The sequence below is a fragment of the Moschus berezovskii genome, chromosome 17 (genome assembly GCF_049115385.1).
Source record: "Moschus berezovskii isolate FMDL1 chromosome 17, NW_MosBer_1.0, whole genome shotgun sequence".
NCBI lineage: Eukaryota > Metazoa > Chordata > Mammalia > Artiodactyla > Moschidae > Moschus > Moschus berezovskii.
In genome coordinates this window covers 52,619,969-52,641,010 of record NC_142476.1, presented here as the reverse complement: position 1 = coordinate 52,641,010, position 21,042 = coordinate 52,619,969, and the positions used below count along the sequence as shown (strand labels likewise).

The 21,042-nt window shown below is 38.4% G+C and overlaps 1 protein-coding gene across 7 annotated transcripts in view; it reads left to right on the top strand.

Moving 5' to 3' along the window:
* Positions 1-21,042, top strand: part of DNM3 (dynamin 3) — a 670,947-nt gene that overhangs the window by 244,256 nt on the left and 405,649 nt on the right. For all 7 annotated transcript variants that reach the window (XM_088845459.1, XM_088845461.1, XM_088845462.1 and 4 more), the window contains exons 5-7: positions 12,137-12,235; positions 12,885-13,045; positions 18,592-18,734. In XM_088845459.1, the coding sequence (XP_088701585.1) occupies positions 12,137-12,235; positions 12,885-13,045; positions 18,592-18,734 (403 nt within the window). The remainder of the gene's footprint in view (positions 1-12,136; positions 12,236-12,884; positions 13,046-18,591; positions 18,735-21,042) is intronic.

Here is a 21,042-nt window from a genome sequence, read left to right as displayed (position 1 = left end):
TTGCTAAGAGTGCCAACCATCATCTGATGATGCAGGGTTGCCGCATATCTTCAATTTGTAAAAAGGTGCAGCATCTGCAAAGTGCAATATAGCAAAGCACAGTAAAATGAGGTGTGCCTGTATTTCCTTGTTTTCTTTTATATCCTTTAACATTTTATGCATGTTTTTAATAGTTATTTTAACATTATCTGTGAATCCCAAGTTTCTAAGTGAGACATTGTTGACTGATTCCTACCTTCCCCAGCCCCCACATTGTGGTCACATTTTTCCTTCTTTGTGTTCAGTTCAGTTCAGTTCAGTCACTCAGTTGTGTCCGACTCTCCGCGACCCCATGAATCACAGCACGCCAGGCCTCCCTGTCCATCACCAACTCCCGGAGTTCACTCAAACTCATGTCCACAGAGTCGGTGATGCCATCCAGCCATCTCATTCTCTGTCGTCCCCTTCTCCTCCCGCCCCCACCCTTTCCCAGCATCAGAGTTTTTTCCAGTGAGTCAACTCGTCGCATGAGGTGGCCAAAGTATTGCAGTTTCAGCTTTAGCATCAGTCCTTCCAATGAACACCCAGGATTGATCTCCTTTAGAATGGACTGGTTGGATCTCCCTGCAGTACAAGGGACTCTCAAGAGTCTTCTCCAACATCACAGTTCAAAAGCATCAATTCTTCGGCAATCAGCTTTCTTCACAGTCCAACTCTCACATCCATACATGACCACGGGAAAAACCATAGCCTTGACTAGACGGACCTTGGTTGGCAAAGTAATGTCTCTGCTTTTTAATATACTATCAAGGTTGGTCATAACTTTCCTTCCAAGGAGTAAGCGTCTTTTAATTTCATGGCTGCAATCAGCATCTGTTTGTGTATCTGGTGATTTTTGTTTGAAACCTGGATGTTTTGAACTTTGTTGAGTTCTGAGTTTTATTTTTTATTGTATTACTTTTAAATTTAATTTAAAAATTATTAATTAATCAATTTTGGCTGTGCTGGGTCTTAGTTACTGTGCATAGGTTTTCTCCAGTTGTGGTGAACGAATTTCTCATTGCATTGGCCCCTCCTTTTGTGGAGCATGGGCTTTAGAATGTGTGGGCTTCGGTGGCCATGGCACATGGACTTAGTAGCCTTGTGGCAAGTGGGATCCTCTCAGATAAAGGATTAAACCCAAGTCCCTTGCACTGGCAGGCAGATGCCTAACCACGGGACCACCAGGGAAGTCCCTACTTTTCATTTATTATTTTTGGACCATAGTTGACTGCAGATAACTGAAATCATAGAAAGTGAAACTGCAAATAAGAGGGAGACTACAGTATGTGGATTCATTTTCTTTTGTTTCTTCTTGCCTTAGTATGTTTTGGAATACAGATTTTCAGTGAAAGAGCCACTTTTATCTAAGTATTCCAAATTATTCTTTGGAATAATTGTCCTTTCTCTCCTTTATCTTCTTTCTCACTTTGCCATATCTTTCTTCTCTCCCTTTCTCATGAATATTAAATCTTTCAAGTACTTTGCTAGATTCTGAGGATAAATTGGTGAGCAAATAGAGTGTCTACTACTATAACAGCAGTAATTTTTATGTTTTCTGTTATTTAGTTACTATTTTACCTAGTATCACATGCAGTAATATTACCAGATGACTTTGAAAATGAAGACTGTGTTATTTAGAATTGTTGGAAGTAACAAGAAAATAATGTTAATGGAAAACTTATAGGAAAAAAAGATGAAACTGTTCCTATTCATCACTGATTGCTTTCAGAAGTAAAATATTCCATAATCCCTTGCCAAACAGAAAGAAGAGCATTTACTTCAACTCCCACCCTGAATACCACCAAAGCCCAAGACTAACAAAAAAATGCGTTAACTGAAGGACATCTAGTTTTCTAAGTCTGTTTTTAATTTAACTGTATACATGCTTACACTGACTCTTCATTGATTTTGTTTTTCATTACTGTTGTTTCAGTGTACATAGTGTCCCAGATTACTTTTCTGGCAACTGCTAATGTGGTTCATGGCTTGGTTTTGTCCCATTCCTTAATTAGATGAAACAACACACTACTTATAATTTAGTTGCATATATAAACAGAAGAAATGGTAATGTTATTATAGGAAAATCACTGTGTTGACAACAAACCTAGGTAACATGGTAGAATGGTATTCTGTTTCTTTTTTGGAATTTGTATTCCAATCCTTGTCTAAACCTAAAAATAAATATGCTTCTTACTCATTTCTTCATTTGGTAGATAAACATTTATTGACTTCCCACTCTGTGTTTGGCACCTATAAGAATTGCTTATGAATATGTATGATATGTGGATTATACATTGTCCTTATTCTTGAAGAGATCATAACTTAGAGGGTGAGACAGGCAAATTACCAGATTTCTAGTATCATATAAGAACTATAATTTCAGTGTACACAGAGAGTTTTGAGGGCACAGAGAAAAAGTTCCAAACTTTCATTTATGGGAGCCTGATTAAGAACCTGCAGGAGAAGTCTATATAAAAAAAGAAGAAAAGGGAAGGATACCTGGAGCTGAGAAGGATAGCATTGTGAAGGTGAAGAGGCAAGAATTATTTGCCATCTTTGATGAGGTTCTTGATGAAAGTGAAAGAGAAGAGTGAAAACGTTGGCTTGAAGCTCGACATTCAGAAAACAAAGATCATGGCATCTGGTCCCCTCACTTCATGGGAAATAGATGGAGAAACAGTGGAAACAGTGTCAGACTTTATTTTTGGGGGCTCCAAAATCACTGCAGATGCTGATTGCAGCCATGAAATTAAAAGATGCTTACTCCTTGGAAGGAAAGCTATGACCAACCTAGATAGCATATTAAAAAGCTGAGACATTACTTTGCCAACAAAGGTCTGTCTAGTCAAGGCTATGGTTTTTCCCGTGGTCATGTATGGATGTGAGAGTTGGACTGTGAAGAAAGCTGATCGCCGAAGAATCGATGTTTTTGAACTGTGGTGTTGGAGAAGACTCTTGAGAGTCCCTTGGACTGCAAGGAGATCCAACCAGTCCATTCTAAGGGAGATCAATCCTGGGTGTTCATTGGAAGGACTGATGCTAAAGCTGAAACTCCAATACTTTGGCCACCTCATGCGAAGAGTTGACTCACTGGAAAAGACTCTGATGCTGGGAGGGATTGGGGGCGGGAGGAGAAGGGGACGACAGAGAATGAGATGACTGGATGGCATCACCGACTCTGTGGACATGAATTTGAGTGAACTCCGGGAGTTGGTGATGGACAGGGAGGCCTGGTGTGCTGTGATTCATGGGGTCGCAAAGAGTCGGACACAACTGAGCGACTGAACTGAACTGACTTTGATGAGGTTTCTGTTTAGGTCTTTCACCCATTTTTAAATCAGGTTGTTTCTTTCTTCCCCTGCCTAAAGCACAAGGACTTTTTTTTTCTCAGATATTCACTGTGAGAACTTGGTTGAGCTCCTGGAGGCAAAACTCAAAAAAGTATGAGTACCCGCTATGACTGGGTCTCCTGGAGTTTTTAACTACTAAGACTGCCCACACTGAACTTCCAGCAATTTATCAATTACAGTTTAGGTTTTACTGCCTGGGTCCTTGGTTCCTGCAGAATTATCTGCTTATGGTTTTCTGCTGCAGTACGCTGTGATTCTCTGTATTCACCTATCTGTCTCTCCAAATTTGGGGGGTGGGCAATGGTTTGCTCTGTGGCCTCACTACTCTGATGAATCTAAGAAGGGTTGTTGACATTTCACTTGTTAGGACACAGTGGTAACTCCAAGCTGCTTATGTGGTGGACCAGAAATCAGAAGTCCTATTAAGTAATTTTAAAATCATAGCTTTGTTATTTCCTCATTTTATTGATGATTTAGAGTGAACATGTAATGTATTCTCCTCTATGAAGTCCTTTGAGAGTTAAATGGGATGCAATTAATAATTACCCCAGACATCAGATATAAACTGTGATATGTGATTATCCTTTAGATGTGTTTACACCTGATGAGAAAACTAATGTCTCAGAACTGATAAGGGACAGCAGTGGGACTTGGATTTTAACAATCCAATGCTTGACTTTAGATCTGTAATTCATAAGAATCAGAGTATTGAAGTGCCTTTTATGTCTTTTCTAGGTCTTTGTCAAAGCTCATAAGTACCCATCATTGTGGCTATTCTTTACTGAAGAGAAATAGAATTGAAATACAGTATCATACATTATTTTTTAGGTCTTAATTTATTATCTTTATTTTAGTTGGAGGGCAAGAATTTTATTAAATTACTTTTTACCTTATATGTTACTCTATGTAATCTCTTCTGAATCTGGAAGTTGTTCTCCTTCCCTGAATTCTGTACTTGAAAGAGACATCTAGATAAACCTTTGATTCTGTATAGGCCCAGATGATGTAATCAACTTGCCAGATGACACAGCTAATCCCTTGTAAAATCTAGCTAAGAATTGAGAAGCTGAAAATATAGTGATTAAAAATGGAATAAGGTTGTCCGACTTCCACACCCTACAGCCCACAAACCTGTGGACAAATGTATTTTTCTTTTCCAAGTCTCACTTTCCTCATCTGTGTAATTGAGAAATAATAACATCTATTTCATAGAGTTGTTTCAAGTCTATGTCTGCCACACAATCAGAACTCAGCAAGTGACTTTGTTATTACTTTTACCTACGTCTTTATATTCCCAGTGAAGTGTTTTTAAAGCACTTTAAATGTTGCCTTTGAGTCTCTTTTGGCAATATCTTTTTGAAATCAGTATAGGTCTTAAGTCTGCCAGCAGGAGTTCATTGATTATTTAAATTGCCTACTTGTATAAGTAAATGTGAAAAAGGAAATAATTTCATCAGCCATTTCTGGGACATCACTAAGCATAAACTTTTCTGCCTTTTTGGAATTAGAGTAGTGAGGAAAATACTTTAAAAAATTTAACCCTTATTTTTCATTAATGCTATAAATGTACATCACTTTAGAAAAATCAGCCTCTTTTCCTAACTCTGGATTACTTATTTCCAGAGGTTACCACTTTCAACCCTTTTAACTTTTTTTTATATTTATCTCCATATTTAAGGAGGTAAGACATAAGACAGCCTTATGTCTTATGTCTGTCACTCATATGCACATACACACACATATATACACTTACCTCCCCAATTCTACTGATATAGCTATATCATATTTTGCTAAATGAATATTTATGATTCTGGAAATAGTATCCACAGCTGAACCATGTGTTGAATCATGATTAAATTTCCTTTCTTGAGTGATACTGCTGTCTTTGAGGTGGATAGTTGTTTCTTCTTTTGTTTGTTTGAACAGTCTATCACCAGTGCATTCCCAGCTTTTCCCACGGAAGTCTAAATCTCTAATACCTTCAAAAGCTTTAAGCTTTAAGTATCCAGTGGTCATGTATGGATGTGAGAGTTGGACTGTGAAGAAAGCTGATCACCGAAGAATTGATGCTTTTGAACTGTGATGTTGGAGAAGACTCTTGAGAGTCCCTTGGACTGCAAGGAGATCCAACCAGTCCATTCTAAAGGAGATCAATCCTGGGTGTTCATTGGAAGGACTGATGCTAAAGCTGAAACTGTAATACTTTGGCCACCTCATGGGACGAGTTGACTCACTGGAAAAGACTCTGATGCAGGGAGGGATTGGGGGCAGGAGGAGAAGGGGACAATAGAGGATGAGATGGCTGGATGGCATCACCGACTCGACAGACATGAGTTTGAGTGAACTCCAGGAGTTGGTGATGGACAGGGAGGCCTGGCATGCTATGATTCATGGAGTCACAAAGAGTCAGACATGACTGAGCGACTGAACTGAACTGAACTGATTATATCACTTTCATTTTTGTTTTAATTGGTTGGGAAAGTTATCTTCGTATCTTTGTTTTTGTCGTGGTTTGGGTGCGGGTTGGAAAAGAATTTCCAGACATGAGACAGAATGAGAGGGGAATAAAGTTTATTAGAATGGGAGATGCTGTTAGAACAGTGGGCCAGCTCAAGGGAGAACCAACGTTTAACGGGGGTCCTTAGTCCACTTTTATAGCCAGGGTACAAGGAGTGGGATAGGGGTCTTGCGGGTCATTTGCTGATTGGATGAGGCGTGTATACCAGGTCGGGGAAGAGTAGGGCAAATACCTTCTCCCTATGGGGTAGAAGGGGAGACAGGTTATACTGTTCCATTAGTAGTTACAACATGGGGAATGGAAGGACAATAAGGATCTGGTTTTTCCGTTCCTTCATTCCAAGACCCTCCTTGGTTTTATCTGCTCTTTTGTCCTTGGGTCACCACAGTTTTCTTATTCTAATCAATACTGACTGCTCTCTTGGCCTTAAACCATCCTAAAATTTACACCGTCCTGAAAATTTCCTTCTTTTTCTTGTTAGATTGGATTCCCTGCTTCTGGATTTCCTTCTGGATTTCTATTTCCTTGCTAGTTTGTTCCCATGTTTTGTGGAACACATCTTTTTAGTAGTCTGCGCCCCTCCCCCGCAAAAAAAAAAAGGAGAAAATGAGGTAAAATACTTTGACATTTTGTGTGTCTGAAAATAATCTTTTCTACTGTCACATTTTTTGATAGTTTAGAATTCTAGGCTAGAAATTAATCTTTCTCTTAGAATGTTGGAAACATTGCTCTGCTGGTTTTTATTTTCCAGTTTGCTGCCGGGAAGACTGATGCTGTGATGATTCGCAAAACTCTTTTTATTGCTTTCTTTTTAACTTCTGTGGGAGCTTTTTAGGATATTTTATTTGTTTTCTGTATTATGAAATCTTTTACTGATATTCCATATTGTGTGTATATGTGTTTGTATATGTTTTTCATATTTTGTTGGGCACTTGGTGAGTTCATTCAATCCCTAAATTCATCTTTCACTTATAGGACATTTTATGAATAGCATGTCCCCACATCCCTGATTCTTTCTGTTTGATATTCTCTCTCTTATTGGAATGCCAGTTATTCAGATATTGGATCTTCTGGTTCATTTCTCTAGTTTTAAAAAAGGTTTTCCTTTACTGTTATCAACTTCTTTTTGTTTTCTGTAGGAGTTCCTAATTTTGTACTCCAGCATTATTATTTTCTGCTCTCATACTTTTAATTTTTGAAAATTCTTTTTGTTTGCTTGAAAATTTCCTTTTATGATATTCTGTTTTTATTCCATGAATGCAATGACTTCCCCTTTCTCTCTTAGGATGTTAATATAAATAATAGTTTTCTTCTGTATTTTGCATTATCTTTGTTTTCTTCAAATCTAGTTTTTGTTTCTTTTTTTGATCCACGTGGCATGTGGGATCTTATTTCCCCAACCAGGAATTGAACCCATACCCTTGACATTGGAAGTGCAGAATCTTTTTTTTAAATTAATTTGTTTTTTATTGAAGGATAATTACTTTACAGAATTTTGCTGTTTTCTGTCAAACCTCAACATGAATCAGCCATAGGTATACATATATCCCCTCCCTCTTGAAACTCCCTCCCATCACCCTGCCCATCCCACCCCTCTAGGTTGATACAGAGCCCCCTATTTGAGTTTCCTGAGCCATACAACAAATTCCTATTACCATTTACATATGGTAATATAAGTTTTCATATTACTCTTTCCATACATCTCACCCTCTCCTCCCCTCTCCCCATGTCCATAAGTCTGTTCTCTATGTCTGTTTCTCCATTGCTGCCCTGTAAGTAAATTCTTCAGTGCCATTTTTCTAGATTCCGTATATATATGTTAGAATATGGTATTTATCTTTCTCTTTCTGACTCACTTCACTCTGTATCATAGGTTCTAGGTTCATCCACCTCATTAGAACTGACTCAAATGCATTCCTTTTTATGGCTGAGTAATATTCCATTGTGTATATATACCACAACTTCTTTATCCATTCATCTGTCGATGGACATCTAGGTCGCATCCATGTTCTAGCTATTGTAAATAGTACTGCAGTGAACGATGGGATACATGTGTCTCTTTCAATTTTGGTTTCCCCAGGGTATATGTCTAGGAATGGGATTGCTGGGTCATGTGGTGGTTTTATTCCTATTTTTTTAAGGAATCTCCATACCATCTTCCATAGTGGCTGTATCAATTTACATTCCCACCAACAGTGCAAGAGTGTTCCCTTTTCTCTACACCCTTTCCAGCATTTATTGTTTGTAGACTTTTTGATGAGGGCCATTCTGACTGGTGTGAGATGATATCTCATTGCAGTTCTGATTTTCATTCTCTAATAATGAGTGGACCTAACATTCCAGGTTCCTATGCAATACTGCTCTTTACAGCACCGGACCTTGCTTCTATCACTGGTCACATCCACGAAAAGGTGTACGTCAAGGTTGTATATTGTCACCTTGCTTATTTAACTTATATGCAGAGTACATCATGAGGAACGCTGGGCTGGAAGAAGCACAAGCTGGAATCAAGATTGCCGGGAGAAATATCAATAACCTCAGATATGCAGATGACACTACCCTTATGGCAGAAAGTGAAGAGGAACTCAAAAGCCTCTTGATGAAAGTGAAAGAGGAGAGTGAAAAGGTTGGCTTGAAGCTCAACATTCAGAAAACAAAGATCATGGCATCTGGTCCCATCACTTCGTGGGAAATAGATGGAAAAACAGTGGAAACAGTGTCAGACTTTATTTTTTTGGGCTCCAAAATCACTGCAGATGCTGATTGCAGCCAGGAAATTAAAAGACGCTTACTCCTTGGAAGGAAAGTTATGACCAACCTTGATAGTATATTAAAAAGCAGAGACATTACTTTGCCAACCAAGGTCCGTCTAGTCAAGGCAATGGTTTTTCCCGTGGTCATGTATGGATGTGAGAGTTGGACTGTGAAGAAGGCTGACCACCGAAGAATCGATGCTTTTGAACTGTGGTGTTGGAGAAGACTCTTGAGGGTCCCTTATACTGCAAGGAGATCCAACCAGTCCATTCTAGAGGAGATCAATCCTGGATGTTCATTGGAGGGACTGATGCTAAAGCTGAAACTGCAATACTTTGGCCACCTCATGCAACGAGTTGACTCACTGGAAAAGACTCTGATGCTGGGAAAGGTTGGGGACGGGAGGAGAAGGGGACGACGGAGAATGAGATGGCTGGATGGCATCACCGACTCTGTGGACATGAGTTTGAGTGAACTCCGGGAGTTGGTGATGGACAGGGAGGCCTGGCGTGCTGTGATTCATGGGGTTGCGGAGAGTCGGACATGACTGAGCGACTGAACTGAACTGAACTGAACTGAATAATGAGTGATGTTGAGCATCTTTTCATGTGTTTGTTAGCCATCTGTATGTCTTCTTTGAAGAAATGTCTGTTAAGGTCTTTTTCCCACTTTTTGATTGGATTGTTTGTTTTTCTGGTATTGAGCTGTAAGAGCTGTACTTTTGTTTTTATTTCCATTACTCTAGCAGGTGGGTCATAGAGGATCTTGCTTTGATTTATGTCATGGAGTGTTCTGCCTATGTTTTCCTCTAAGAGTTTTATAGTTTCTGGTCTTACATCTAGGTCTTTAATCCATTTTGAGTTTATCTTTGTGTATGGTGTTAGGAAGTGTTCTAATTTCATTCTTTTACGTGTTGCTGTCCAGTTTTCCTGGCACCATTTATTGAAGAGGCTGTCTTTGCCCCATTGTATATTCTTGATTCCTTTGTCAAAAATAAGGTACCCATAGGTGCATGGGTTTATTTCTGGGCTTTCTGTCTTGTTCCATTGGTCTATATTTCTGTTTTTATGCCAGTACCATACTTTCTTGATGACTGTAGCTTTGTAGTATAACCTGAAGTCAGGAAGGTTGACTCCTCCAGCTCCATTCTTCTTTCTCAAGACTGCTTTGGCTATTCAGGGTCTTTTTGTGTTTCCATATGAACTGTGGAAGTGTAGAATCTTAACTACTAGACCTCCAGAGAAGTCCCTCAAGTTCAGTTGTATAGTGTTTACTTGTTTTAGTTTCGTATTAGAGCATCTCCTTGACTGTCCATTTATATTTAAATGTGAAATATTATCGGTTGGTGTTCTGTGTGTGTTTATTTGAATTATGGAATGATAGACTTCACAACAATAGTCCAATGTTTTATTGGACTATTTTAACTATTGTTCCTTTGAATGTCAATATATATATATATTTTTTTTTTGTTGGAATGGTTAGTGTTCCCAGACCATGCAATGTCTTGCCTGGGGGTTAAAGTCTTTATTCAAGTCAGATTAAGGAACTGGAATGGGGAAGGGTGGTTCTCCCATTCTCTATATATAGTTTTGCTTAATTATCCTCTTTTAATGCTACATCCCTCCAAACTGGGCCAGGAGCCCATGAGTTCAGTTTTTTCTATGTTCATTCTTTCCAGAGAGTGAACCTGCACTGTCCTGCCAGGATGGACCAGGGCAGCACCTAGCTATATTATCCATGGAAATCTAAGTGCTTCCATCCAGTGTTTCTATTTTTAGCTTCAGCTGCCACTACCGTTCTCCATAGTTTTCAGAGCTATCGGCCCCCCAGGTCTTGACTCTTACTGAGAGGCTATGATGTAAGTTATTCAGCCTCTAGGCATCTCCTGTTGTTGACTTTCTTGGATGCAGTTTTCCTCTTTCTCTGATCTGTTAGGTTAGTTAGCAGTCATCCTGCTAAGTTTCCAGTTTCAAAAATTATCTGCATTTCTCTTCCATTTTCTTCAACCTTCTTGGTTTAAGCCCTCTACATTTAAAAAAATATTATTTTACTGTGATAAGGAGTATATTGGTTAAAAGCATGGATTCTAAAACCAGACTGCCCAGATCCATTTCTTATATGACCTTGGGACGAGTGACTTAATCTCTCTCTGCCTTAGTTTCCTCATCTTAAAAAATTAGTAGTTGGAGTACTTGATAGGATTAAATGATTTAAGACATGTAAAGCATTTAAAACCATAGCTGTTTTAGAAAGTATTAAACATTATTATTTGAGAGTGAACCTGTAAGTCATTAGTCGTGTCCGACTCTTTGCGACCCCATGGACTATACAGTCTATGGAATTCTCTAGGCCAGAATACTGGAGTTGGTAGCCTTTCCTTTCTCCAGGAGATCTTCCCAGCCCAGGGATCAAACCCAGGTCTCCCGCATTGCAGGCAGATTCTTACCAGCTGAATCACAAGGGAAGCCCAAGAATACTGGAGTGGGTAACCTATCCCTTCTCCAGGGGATTTTCCCAACCCAGGAATCGAACCAGGGTCTCCTGCATTACAAGTGGATTGTTTACCAACTGAGCTATCAGGGAAGCCATTGAGAGTGGTTTCAGGTAAAAAATTGAAACTTGTCTTCAGTTAACCAGGTTTAATTGAAAAGCCAAAGAAATACACTTAAAAAGATGAATCAATAGGCAAATATTGTTCATTTTATGTAATGATAGGAGCAAAGAACAATCAGTATATCTGATATCTGATATGCTACATAAAATGTTTAGATTTTTGCATTATTTTATTACTGAAAGGAACCTTTGATTCATGATTTCCAACTGTTTAAGTTACAGAAGAGGAAAACTGAGACTCAGAGTTAAGTGACTTATCTTGAGACTAGAACCCATGGCTCAGAATTCCTATTTCAGTCTTCTTTCCATTAAATCATATTTCCTTTTCTAAGCAACAATGAATATGTGAGACTTGTGAGTTTGTTTTTGGTAATGATAGTATCCTGTACCTAATTTTCTTCTCTTTATATTTTGATCTGAAGTGTTCAGACCTGGATCAATAATAAACTTTGGTTTCTGACATACCCACATCACTGGTCCATGTGCAACCTATTTTTTGTTTTTAATAATGTAATGCATAAAATGAAAGCATCCATACTGTGTGCAGTCCCTGAAGGGATAATTTAAATATATCATTTCCATGTACATGTAGTACAAAAATAAACTCATACATTTAGAAGTATTTTGGTGAAACAGCTCTTTGTTTTTTCTCTCTTGGATCAAGAGTTATCTTATGGATGGGTGGTTTTGCAGCTCTCTGCCTCATCCTGTTGACATTTACCAGATGGGATAGTTGTGGATTAGAAAACAAAATAAGATGGGGAGGAACAGGGAACGAACCAGAAAAATGAGTGCTTTGCAATTAACATTGAGACATATATGTCTCTGAAACTTGTTGGTCTCTGCAAATTGTGTAATGTGGGTTTTGTTTGTGGTGCAGGTCTGAGAACCATTGGAGTCATCACCAAACTGGATCTCATGGATGAAGGAACGGATGCCAGGGATGTTCTAGAGAATAAGCTGCTGCCACTTCGCAGGGGTAATGTACTGTGTCCTATACAGGACTTTCTTTGATGATGTGGCAGAGAAACAATTGGGAAACCAATGGGAGGCTGACTTTTTATGCCTCCACATTGAGAAGAATGGATTTAAGGACAGGGAGGCCTGGCATGCTGTGATTCATGGGGTCGCGGAGAGTCAGACACGACTGAGCGACTGAACTGAACTGAACTGAAACATTTTATGGAATGACATGGTGTTCCCAAATAATGTAGTAAAATTGATCCAAAGAAAGAACTATTCCTTCGAACAATAGGAATAAAACAGGAAAAGGAAGGGGTTTGAAGGAAGGGTGTAATTATTCATCATAGTCTGCATAAATGTATTCTGTTTGAGTTATTTACTTGCTGCTGTCTGACAAAAATGCTTCGAAATTTACTTTATTTAAAGGCACATATCTTTTAAGGACAAAAGGAGGTTATTTTGTTAATGCTAAAAAATCAACATTAGCCAAATCGTCCAGCCTTCATTAAATACTGATATCTCAAATTGAGTTTTGTAAGGGTATCTATTCTTCAGACTCCTAAAATAATTTTGCTTTTCTTATTTGGCCTCTTTGAGAGCTTTAATTTCCCCAGAAGAAGAAACCAAAAATGTCCCCAACTCCATAGGTGTGTGTTTTGTTTTAGGTTACGTGGGGGTGGTAAACAGGAGCCAGAAGGACATAGATGGGAAGAAGGACATAAAGGCTGCCATGTTGGCAGAAAGGAAATTTTTCCTGTCACACCCGGCTTACAGACATATTGCTGATCGGATGGGGACCCCACACCTTCAGAAGGTCCTTAATCAGGTAAAAATGGTTTTTCAAGCAACAAGAGCAATTATAAAATATGTGAATGACTATTGGAATCTATATTTCTTATTTTTATACTTTTTTCTAAACTGTTTACCATAACAGTATTAATAGAAAAGTTAGAAGATGAATATGAAAACTTAGACCCATGACATTAGTAATTCTACATGACCAGAATCCACCTTAATATTATTGAAAGAACAGTATACTAAGCAGAAATACATATTTATTTAGAAAAAGTGAATAGGGGAACACATTTAAGGACATGTTTGTTCATAATATATAATTGTCTTGAGTTAAACTTGTATCTCTCTGAAAAGTTGGTCTCTTGTCATCTGTTTTTTTTTTTTTTTTTGAAATGTCAATCTGTGATGGTTAAGTTAAAATTTCTTTATGATTTTGTTTAGGATTAGTTTGATCCTTAATTTCCAATCTTAAAAACATATAGGCAATCACTGATCTTCATTAATTTAAGAAACTTTTCCAGATAATCCCTTTCCCCATAACAGATAGAATTAGGCCCTTTGCCTCCCCTCACTTCATGAATGTATACATTTCTTCCATAAAAATTTAGTGTACTTTGTTTTCACATATTTTCCAATCCCTAGTTGAATTGTGTCATTGTCATTGAGTGTAGAGCCTCCACCCCAAGTTTTAATTACATTGACTCAGATGGTGAGCAACTTTTCTCACAAAATGTATGCTTTAACTTTTATTTATGAACTTAAATAAGTCAAGTAGTTAACAATTGTTCTGATTGTTCCCTCCTAGAAGGTGTCAGTAGAGGCTAACACAACAGTATTCTGCTAGTAACATTATATCTGAACCACTTAGGCAGCAATTGAAGCAGTTTTAGAAAATAAAAAACAATAGTGTAATTGTATTTTAAGTGATGTAACACTGACTAATATAAAATTCATAATTTTAAATTAAGGGTAGATGAATATTTGGAAACCATAAAGCAATAATAATGGCAATAATATAGTTGTCATTTAAAAATTATGAACTTGTTTTGGAGAAGGAACTTTGGTTTGTCATGCAAGAATCATGATATTCTATCAATGTATTTAGCTCTGATAAAACTATTTTTTGATTTCCACTTTCATACCTGTATTGGGCTAAGAAAAATACAAATAAACTGAAAAAAAGCTTAGAGAAAAGTCACTAAGATAATTAGAAATAATGAAGTTAGAAATATGAATACTGGAAAAGTAGAACAGGTATGATTGACCATTTGGTTATTATAGGTGACCCATAAATTATGGCATAACTGATTCTGGTTGACTGAAAATGGAATAAATATTATACTAAAGATCTTTCATTTCCTGTATAATCAGTTTCTCTATTGCTTCAAGGATCTTCACACTGTTTGAAATTAGGATTTTTTTTTTTTGTCATGCCATATGGCATATGGGATCTTAGTTCCTCAGCAAGGGATTGAACCCTTGCATTGGAAGCACATAGTTTTAACCACTGGACTTCCAGAGAAGTCTTCTGAAATTAGGATAATTTTATTGCTGATCTTGTGTGTACCAACACATCTGACCCCAAGGGACTCTTACTATAGCAAAAACTGAAAGACGACAGGACATTTTTGAGGAATTGAAAAGAATATCATTATGGCTGGAGGTCAGAGAATGAGTTGTAAGAGATGAATGTGGAGATGAAGGCAGTGGCTGAATCCTTTAGTGTTTGTAGGCAGAGTTAAAGATTTTGGCTGTTATCCTAAGAGCCCTGGGGAGTCAATTGTTTAAGGAATCTGAGAAGGGGAATAACAGTCACATCTGTTGGTTAAAATGATTATGGTGGTTAAAAATAGGAAGATCAAGCATAGAATTGGGGGAAAAAAGAGAAATGAGAAGATCTTTCACTTATGAGTCAAAGTGAGAAATGATGGTAGCCTGGTCTTGGTTAGGGCCAGTGGAAATGGAAAAGAAACAGATTTGGGGCATATTTGGGAAAATTGAGAACTTGGAAGTGGATTAGTTCTGGTGGGTGATGGAGAGGGGAAAGTCAAGGATAACTCCAAAGTTCCAGGTTATTATGAAATCACCAAGATGGGGAAACTTCTGAAGGGAATATTAGATACTTGATTTCAGTCATGTTGAGGTTGACACTTCCAAGAAGAGAAGTTAGGCAAGTCAGTCAAGTGGTTACTATTACTCTTAGATTTGGGGTTTGTTCTTGGGCATTGCTACTGGGAATGCAGGCTTCTCCATTCTTTTATTTTCTGCTTCAAAACCATAATGGCAACACATGGCAGGGGAATAACATGATAAGTCTGTTGGAGGAGTGTGGAATTTCCTCATTTCTGTCTCGTCCCAACAAAAATTTGAAGTGATGGACCAGTGTTACAGCCCTTGGACAGACTGTGTCACAGCTCTCAGACAGACCGTGTCACAGCTCTCAGACAGATTGGTGTTACAGCTCAGTTTTATTTAGAAAATAAAGGAAAATACATCCTTGAGATATGAGGGCATGCTGACCCAAAAGACACAAAGAGAAGAGAGAAGATACCCCCAGCCCTTTGGCTCCTCTTTTTATGTGTTTTTTTCCCTCCTTCTCCTGGGCTTGCCCTGTGTAAATTGGGCTAGCCAGGAGTGCTGTTTGTTCTACCTGAGGTCCTCATCATGATCCTCAGACCTTCCTTTGTTCTCTTTTCACAGGCTTTTCTCTGCTTTGTCTTTTAGCCACTGTCATTCTGGACTCCTTTTTCCTATTCTAACTACCTAACAAGTCATAACTATAGGATAGGTATGAACTATTGACAATTAAATAACTTGATTTATTGAATAGATATATCCAAATAACCTACACTATCCAGATAACCTTGAATCTGCCTGCAATGTGGGAGACCTGGGTTCGATCCCTGGGTTAGGAAGATTCCCTGGAGAAGGGCATGGCAACTACTCTAGTATTCTTGCCTGGAGAATCCCCATGGACAGAGCTATAGTCCATGGGGTTGCAAAGAGTTGGAAAGAACTGAGTGATTAAGCACATACACGGGTAAGCTCGGATAAACATAAATGATGTTAAATGGCTCCAGTTATATAGGGTCTATTTATCTTATTCATCTTACTTTAAATTTAAAATACACAGAAGAACTATACAGAAAAGATCTCTAGGACCCAGATTATCATGATGGTGTGATCACTCACCTAGAGCCAGACATCCTGGAATGAGAAGTCAAGTAGGCCTTAGCAAACATCACACAAACAAAGCTAGAAGAGGTGATGGAATTCCAGTTGAGCTATTTCAAATCCTAAAAGATGATGCTGTGAAAGTGCTACACTCAATATGCTAGCAAATTTGGAAAGCTCAGCAGTGGTCACAGGACAGGAAAAGGTCAGTTTTCATTCCAATCACAAAGAAAGGCAATGCCAAAGAATGCTCAAACTACCACACAATTGCACTCATCTCACACGCTAGTAAAGTAATGCTCAAAATTCTCCAAGCCCGGCTTCAACAGTACATGGACCATGAACTTCCAGATGTTCAAGCTGGATTTAGAAAAAGCAGAGGAACCAGAGATCAAATTCCCAACATCCATTGCATCATCAAAAAACAAGAGAGTTCCAGTTAAACATCTATTTCTGCTTTACTGACTATGCCAAAGCCTTTGACTATGTGGATCACAACAAACTGTGGAAAATTCTTCAAGAGATGGGAATACTAGACCACCTGACTTGCCTCCTGAGAAACCTGTGTGCAGGTCAGGAAGTCACAGCTAGAACTGGACATGAAATGACAGACTGGTTCTAGATCAGGAAAGGAGTATATCAAGGCTGTATATTTAACTTATATGCAGAGTACATCATGAGAAACGCTGAGCTGGATGAAGCACAAGCTGGAATCAAGATTGCCAGGAGAAATATCAATAACCTCAGATGTGCAGGTGACACCACCCTTATGGCAGAAAGCAAAGAACTAAAGAGCCTCTTGATGAAAGTGAAAAAGGAGAGTGAAAAAGTTGCCTTAAAGCTCAACATTCAGAAAACTAGGACTATGGCATTCAGTCCCATCACTTCATGGCAAATAGATGGGGAAACAGTGGAAACAGTGGCTGACTTTATTTTTTGGGGCTCCAAAATCACTGCAGATGGTGACTGCAGCCATGAAATTAAAAGACAGTTACTCCTTGGAAGGAAAGTTATGACCAACCTAGATAGCATATTAAAAAGCAGAGACATTACTTTACCAACAAAGGCTAGTCAAGGCTATGGTTTTTCCAGTAGTCATGTATGGATGTGAGAGTTGGACTATAAAGAAAGCTGAGTGCCGAAGAATTGATGCTTTTGAACTGTGGTGTTGGAGAAGACTCTTGAGAGTCCCTTGGACTGTAAGAAGATGAAACCAGTCAATCGTAAAGGAAATCAGTCCTGAATATTCATTGGAAGGACTGATGTTGAAGCTGAAACTCTAATACTTTGGCCACCTGATGCAAAGAACTGATTCATCTGAAAAGACCAAGTTGCTGGGAAAGATTGAGGGTAGGAGGAGAAGGGCATGACAGAGGATGAGATGGTTGGATGGCATCACCGACTCAATGGACATGAGTTTGGATAAACTCTGGGAGTTGGTGATGGACAGGGAGGCCTGGCATGCTGCAGTCCATGGGGTCACAAAGAATTGGACATGACTCAGTGACTGAATTGACTGACTGACTTTAAATTTATTATTCTTTTTCCTAGATTTCTATAACATTTACATTTCTCTTCTCTTGATTCTGGGTTTATTTCTTAAGCCATGCAAAAAGGTGATGTTTTTTCCTGTTAATTCATACTTAATTATATTGTAACAGAAAAAGCATTAGGCAGAAGATTAATCAATCTGGGTTTATATCCCACCTTTGTTCTCAATTAATTTTGTCCCTCTTAAAAAATCTCTTAGAGAATTTTCTTCATCCTAAGCTTGAGGTGTTAGCAGATGACTTCAGTGGAAATGCCAAAGCAAGTGGTTAGGTAGAGGTATCAATACCAGGGCTTTTTATATACAACCTGTTGAGCATGTAAGGTAGTGACTAACCACAGTTGGACTGGGGCCTGAAGATGGAAACACCTGCCTGAGCTGTAGAATGGAAAGGAAGTTGACAACTGACAGGTACATGGGTATGAGCTCCACTGGTGGTGAGCCTTTTGGTTCTGAGAATTCAGGCAACACCTATCATTCTCTGCTTCCTTCATTTGCATCACATTCTAACTTAAGATTCCTTTTGACAGGGTAGCTGATCTGACAGATTAGTCCATACTAAGGTGTCATTAGGCAGCTTCATTAGTAAACTTAGCTGCCTTTTAACAGGATATCCCAGATATAAAGAGATAGTCTTAGCGAGTGACTTTAGCTGAGGGAATTTTGACCTTGGGTGTAGGCAGTGGAAGAGAGAGCTGGAACTTCTCACTATCTGTCTATACAGTCAGACTCACATGTGTGTATGACTTTCTAAGGTTTTGAACGATCTGGAAAACAGTGAAGGCCAATTTTTATCTTCTGAGTTGAACTTCCGTCTCTTATATATGTGCATGAATTTGTTTTGTTTTATTTAGCAACTTACCAACCACATTCGAGACACCCTGCCCAACTTCAGGAACAAACTACAGGGCCAGTTGCTGTCCATAGAACATGAAGTAGAAGCCTACAAAAACTTCAAGCCAGAGGACCCCACCCGGAAGACCAAAGCATTGCTGCAGTGAGTCACCTTGCCCTTCCCTTTTTTAGCACTTGAAACTCATTTCTTCAGTTTGCTTTTTCCTTAGTCTATTTATCATGCTAGTTTCTAAGTTTTTTTTCCATAGAAGTAAAGTATATGAGGCTTTGTATTGTCATAAAAAAAGTTTTGAATCTTTGTTTTCTTGAAGAATAGTTGTTGATCCTAATTCTGTCATTATAAATTTAATCAATGCCCAATCCTCTGCCCAATTGTAGTATGTTTTTCTAATTGGATTCAGTAAATGAGCAAAACCAACAGTGATAACTCAGTAGGGTTGTTTGCTAGGTTCCTGTTGAAAATGTCATCTGGATTGTGCAACAGTTTCTCTTGGTGTCACATGTACTTATTATCTTTTTTATTTCAGTCATTTCATATCATCTCTCTGTATTTTTCAGTGCAGTGAGAAACCAAGGATTTAATAATAAAAAAAAAAGTACAGACAGTAGGGCACATTTAAGTTTCTTTTTCCTATTTGGTAATGGTTTTAATGTAGACCTTTAAACACACAAATGTGAAAACTGCCAAGTTTTTTACTCCTTCATGATCTTTTCTTCTTATCCTTGGGTTATTAGATTTATCCCTGAGGGTTCTTGGGTTAGGATGGCAGAGTTGTTGGAGAACTGCCATCCCCTTATGTCTTTTACCCTCATTCCTTCTTTCAGCTCCTTTCAGCTTCATCTGTCCTTTTATCCCTGTGCTTCAAATTGCCCCAGGTCTCTCTCCACCAGAAGACCCCACTGACCTGCTTACATTCCTGGATATCTGAAGTCCGTCTCTAAAGATGATGCTTGCCACTTCTTATGGCCCCTTTCTCTCTCTGCAGTCTTGTAATCAAATAACCCTAATCTGGCTTTTAAAATGCACAACATAATTCCTTTTATTTGTAGGAGGATTTCTAAATGTTCGAATTATTTATGTAACATATTCAATGCATTATCTTATATTCCTCCATGTAAAAATAGTAAGATCACACAGAGGAAAAATTTTTTTTTCTTGGATTCAACTCTCTCATAGTTTACCTTTTCTTTTTCTTCTTGGCTTTGGTTAAGCTCCTATTAAAAGTCTTCAAGTTACAGAGAAAGGAAAGCTATTTCTGTTTAGGCCCTAGGTCATCATCTTAACGTTCAACCGAAACTGTTGTCTTTGTAAAGACTAGATCTTGCCTCTGTGATTCTATTGGACTCATTACAATTTTCCACAGTTAGATTCCTCCCTTGTAGGGAGCTGATTCAGCTCCTTCTCTCCTTCCTGCCTCTTTCCCTCCCTCACTTTCTTCATTACTTTCCCTTGCCTTGATCACATCTCTGTATTCTGTTTGATGTCTGGCTCTGTGCTATCTACTGAGGATTCAAAAATGAATAAGATTTTTAACCCTCAAGAAGAAACTGCAGTAGAGCAGCAGAAACAGATATATAAACAACTAACTGTTAAAATATGATAAATGCTACATTTCTGGTGAGTATTAAATCTTAAAGGAGCCCAGATAAAGAGCAGATACATGCCAGGAAGGGTGTGAACTCACTTGAATGAGACCCTGAAGTATGGGAGGAGTTTGTCAGGTGGAAGAAGGAAGTCAAGAGAATAGTGTGAACTTTGGTACAACTTGTTCTAGTGGGCCAGGTGGCTGGGGTGTAGGGTATGGGAATGGAGTAGCTAGAGGTGAATTTTCAGGGGTTTCCCAATGTTTCATACCTTTCCAGGTGTTTAAAATTAGATTAATATTAGCATTTGCATGAACATAGCTATATCCAATTACATTCTAGATTTTTAGGCCTAAATATTTGAAGTTCCTTTTACTTAATCCATAATTTTAATGAAAGAGAATAAAAGATTCTGATTTTAGGTGGTTTGAATTTTTTCTCAATCTACTAGATTTTGAATTTAAAAATAGTTTCAGTGTGTTAAAACTGAGACTTTCTAAACCTACTAGTCACTAGTCATTTTTTCTTTATAACATATATTTTTGGTTCGTTTTTTACCAACTGCCTTGAGGTAATTCATTCCTTCATTGAACTTTCTGAGTACCTCTCATATGCCAAGCAGGGGATAATAAATCATGTGCGTGGTCCATGCCCTTAGGAGAGAGACTGACAGATGAGTGATGGTGATGCCCTCTGCTCCATGCTCTGCTGAAAATATGCTGAGGAAGCTGAGAAGGAGTCCTTCATCTGGGTGGCAGTGAGTGGTGGTGGTGGTGGATAGAGTTGTGGATCATGGAAAGCTTCCTGACAAAACTAATGCTTAAACTGAGTCTTGAAGGACAGATAGTAATTAGCCACACAAAGAA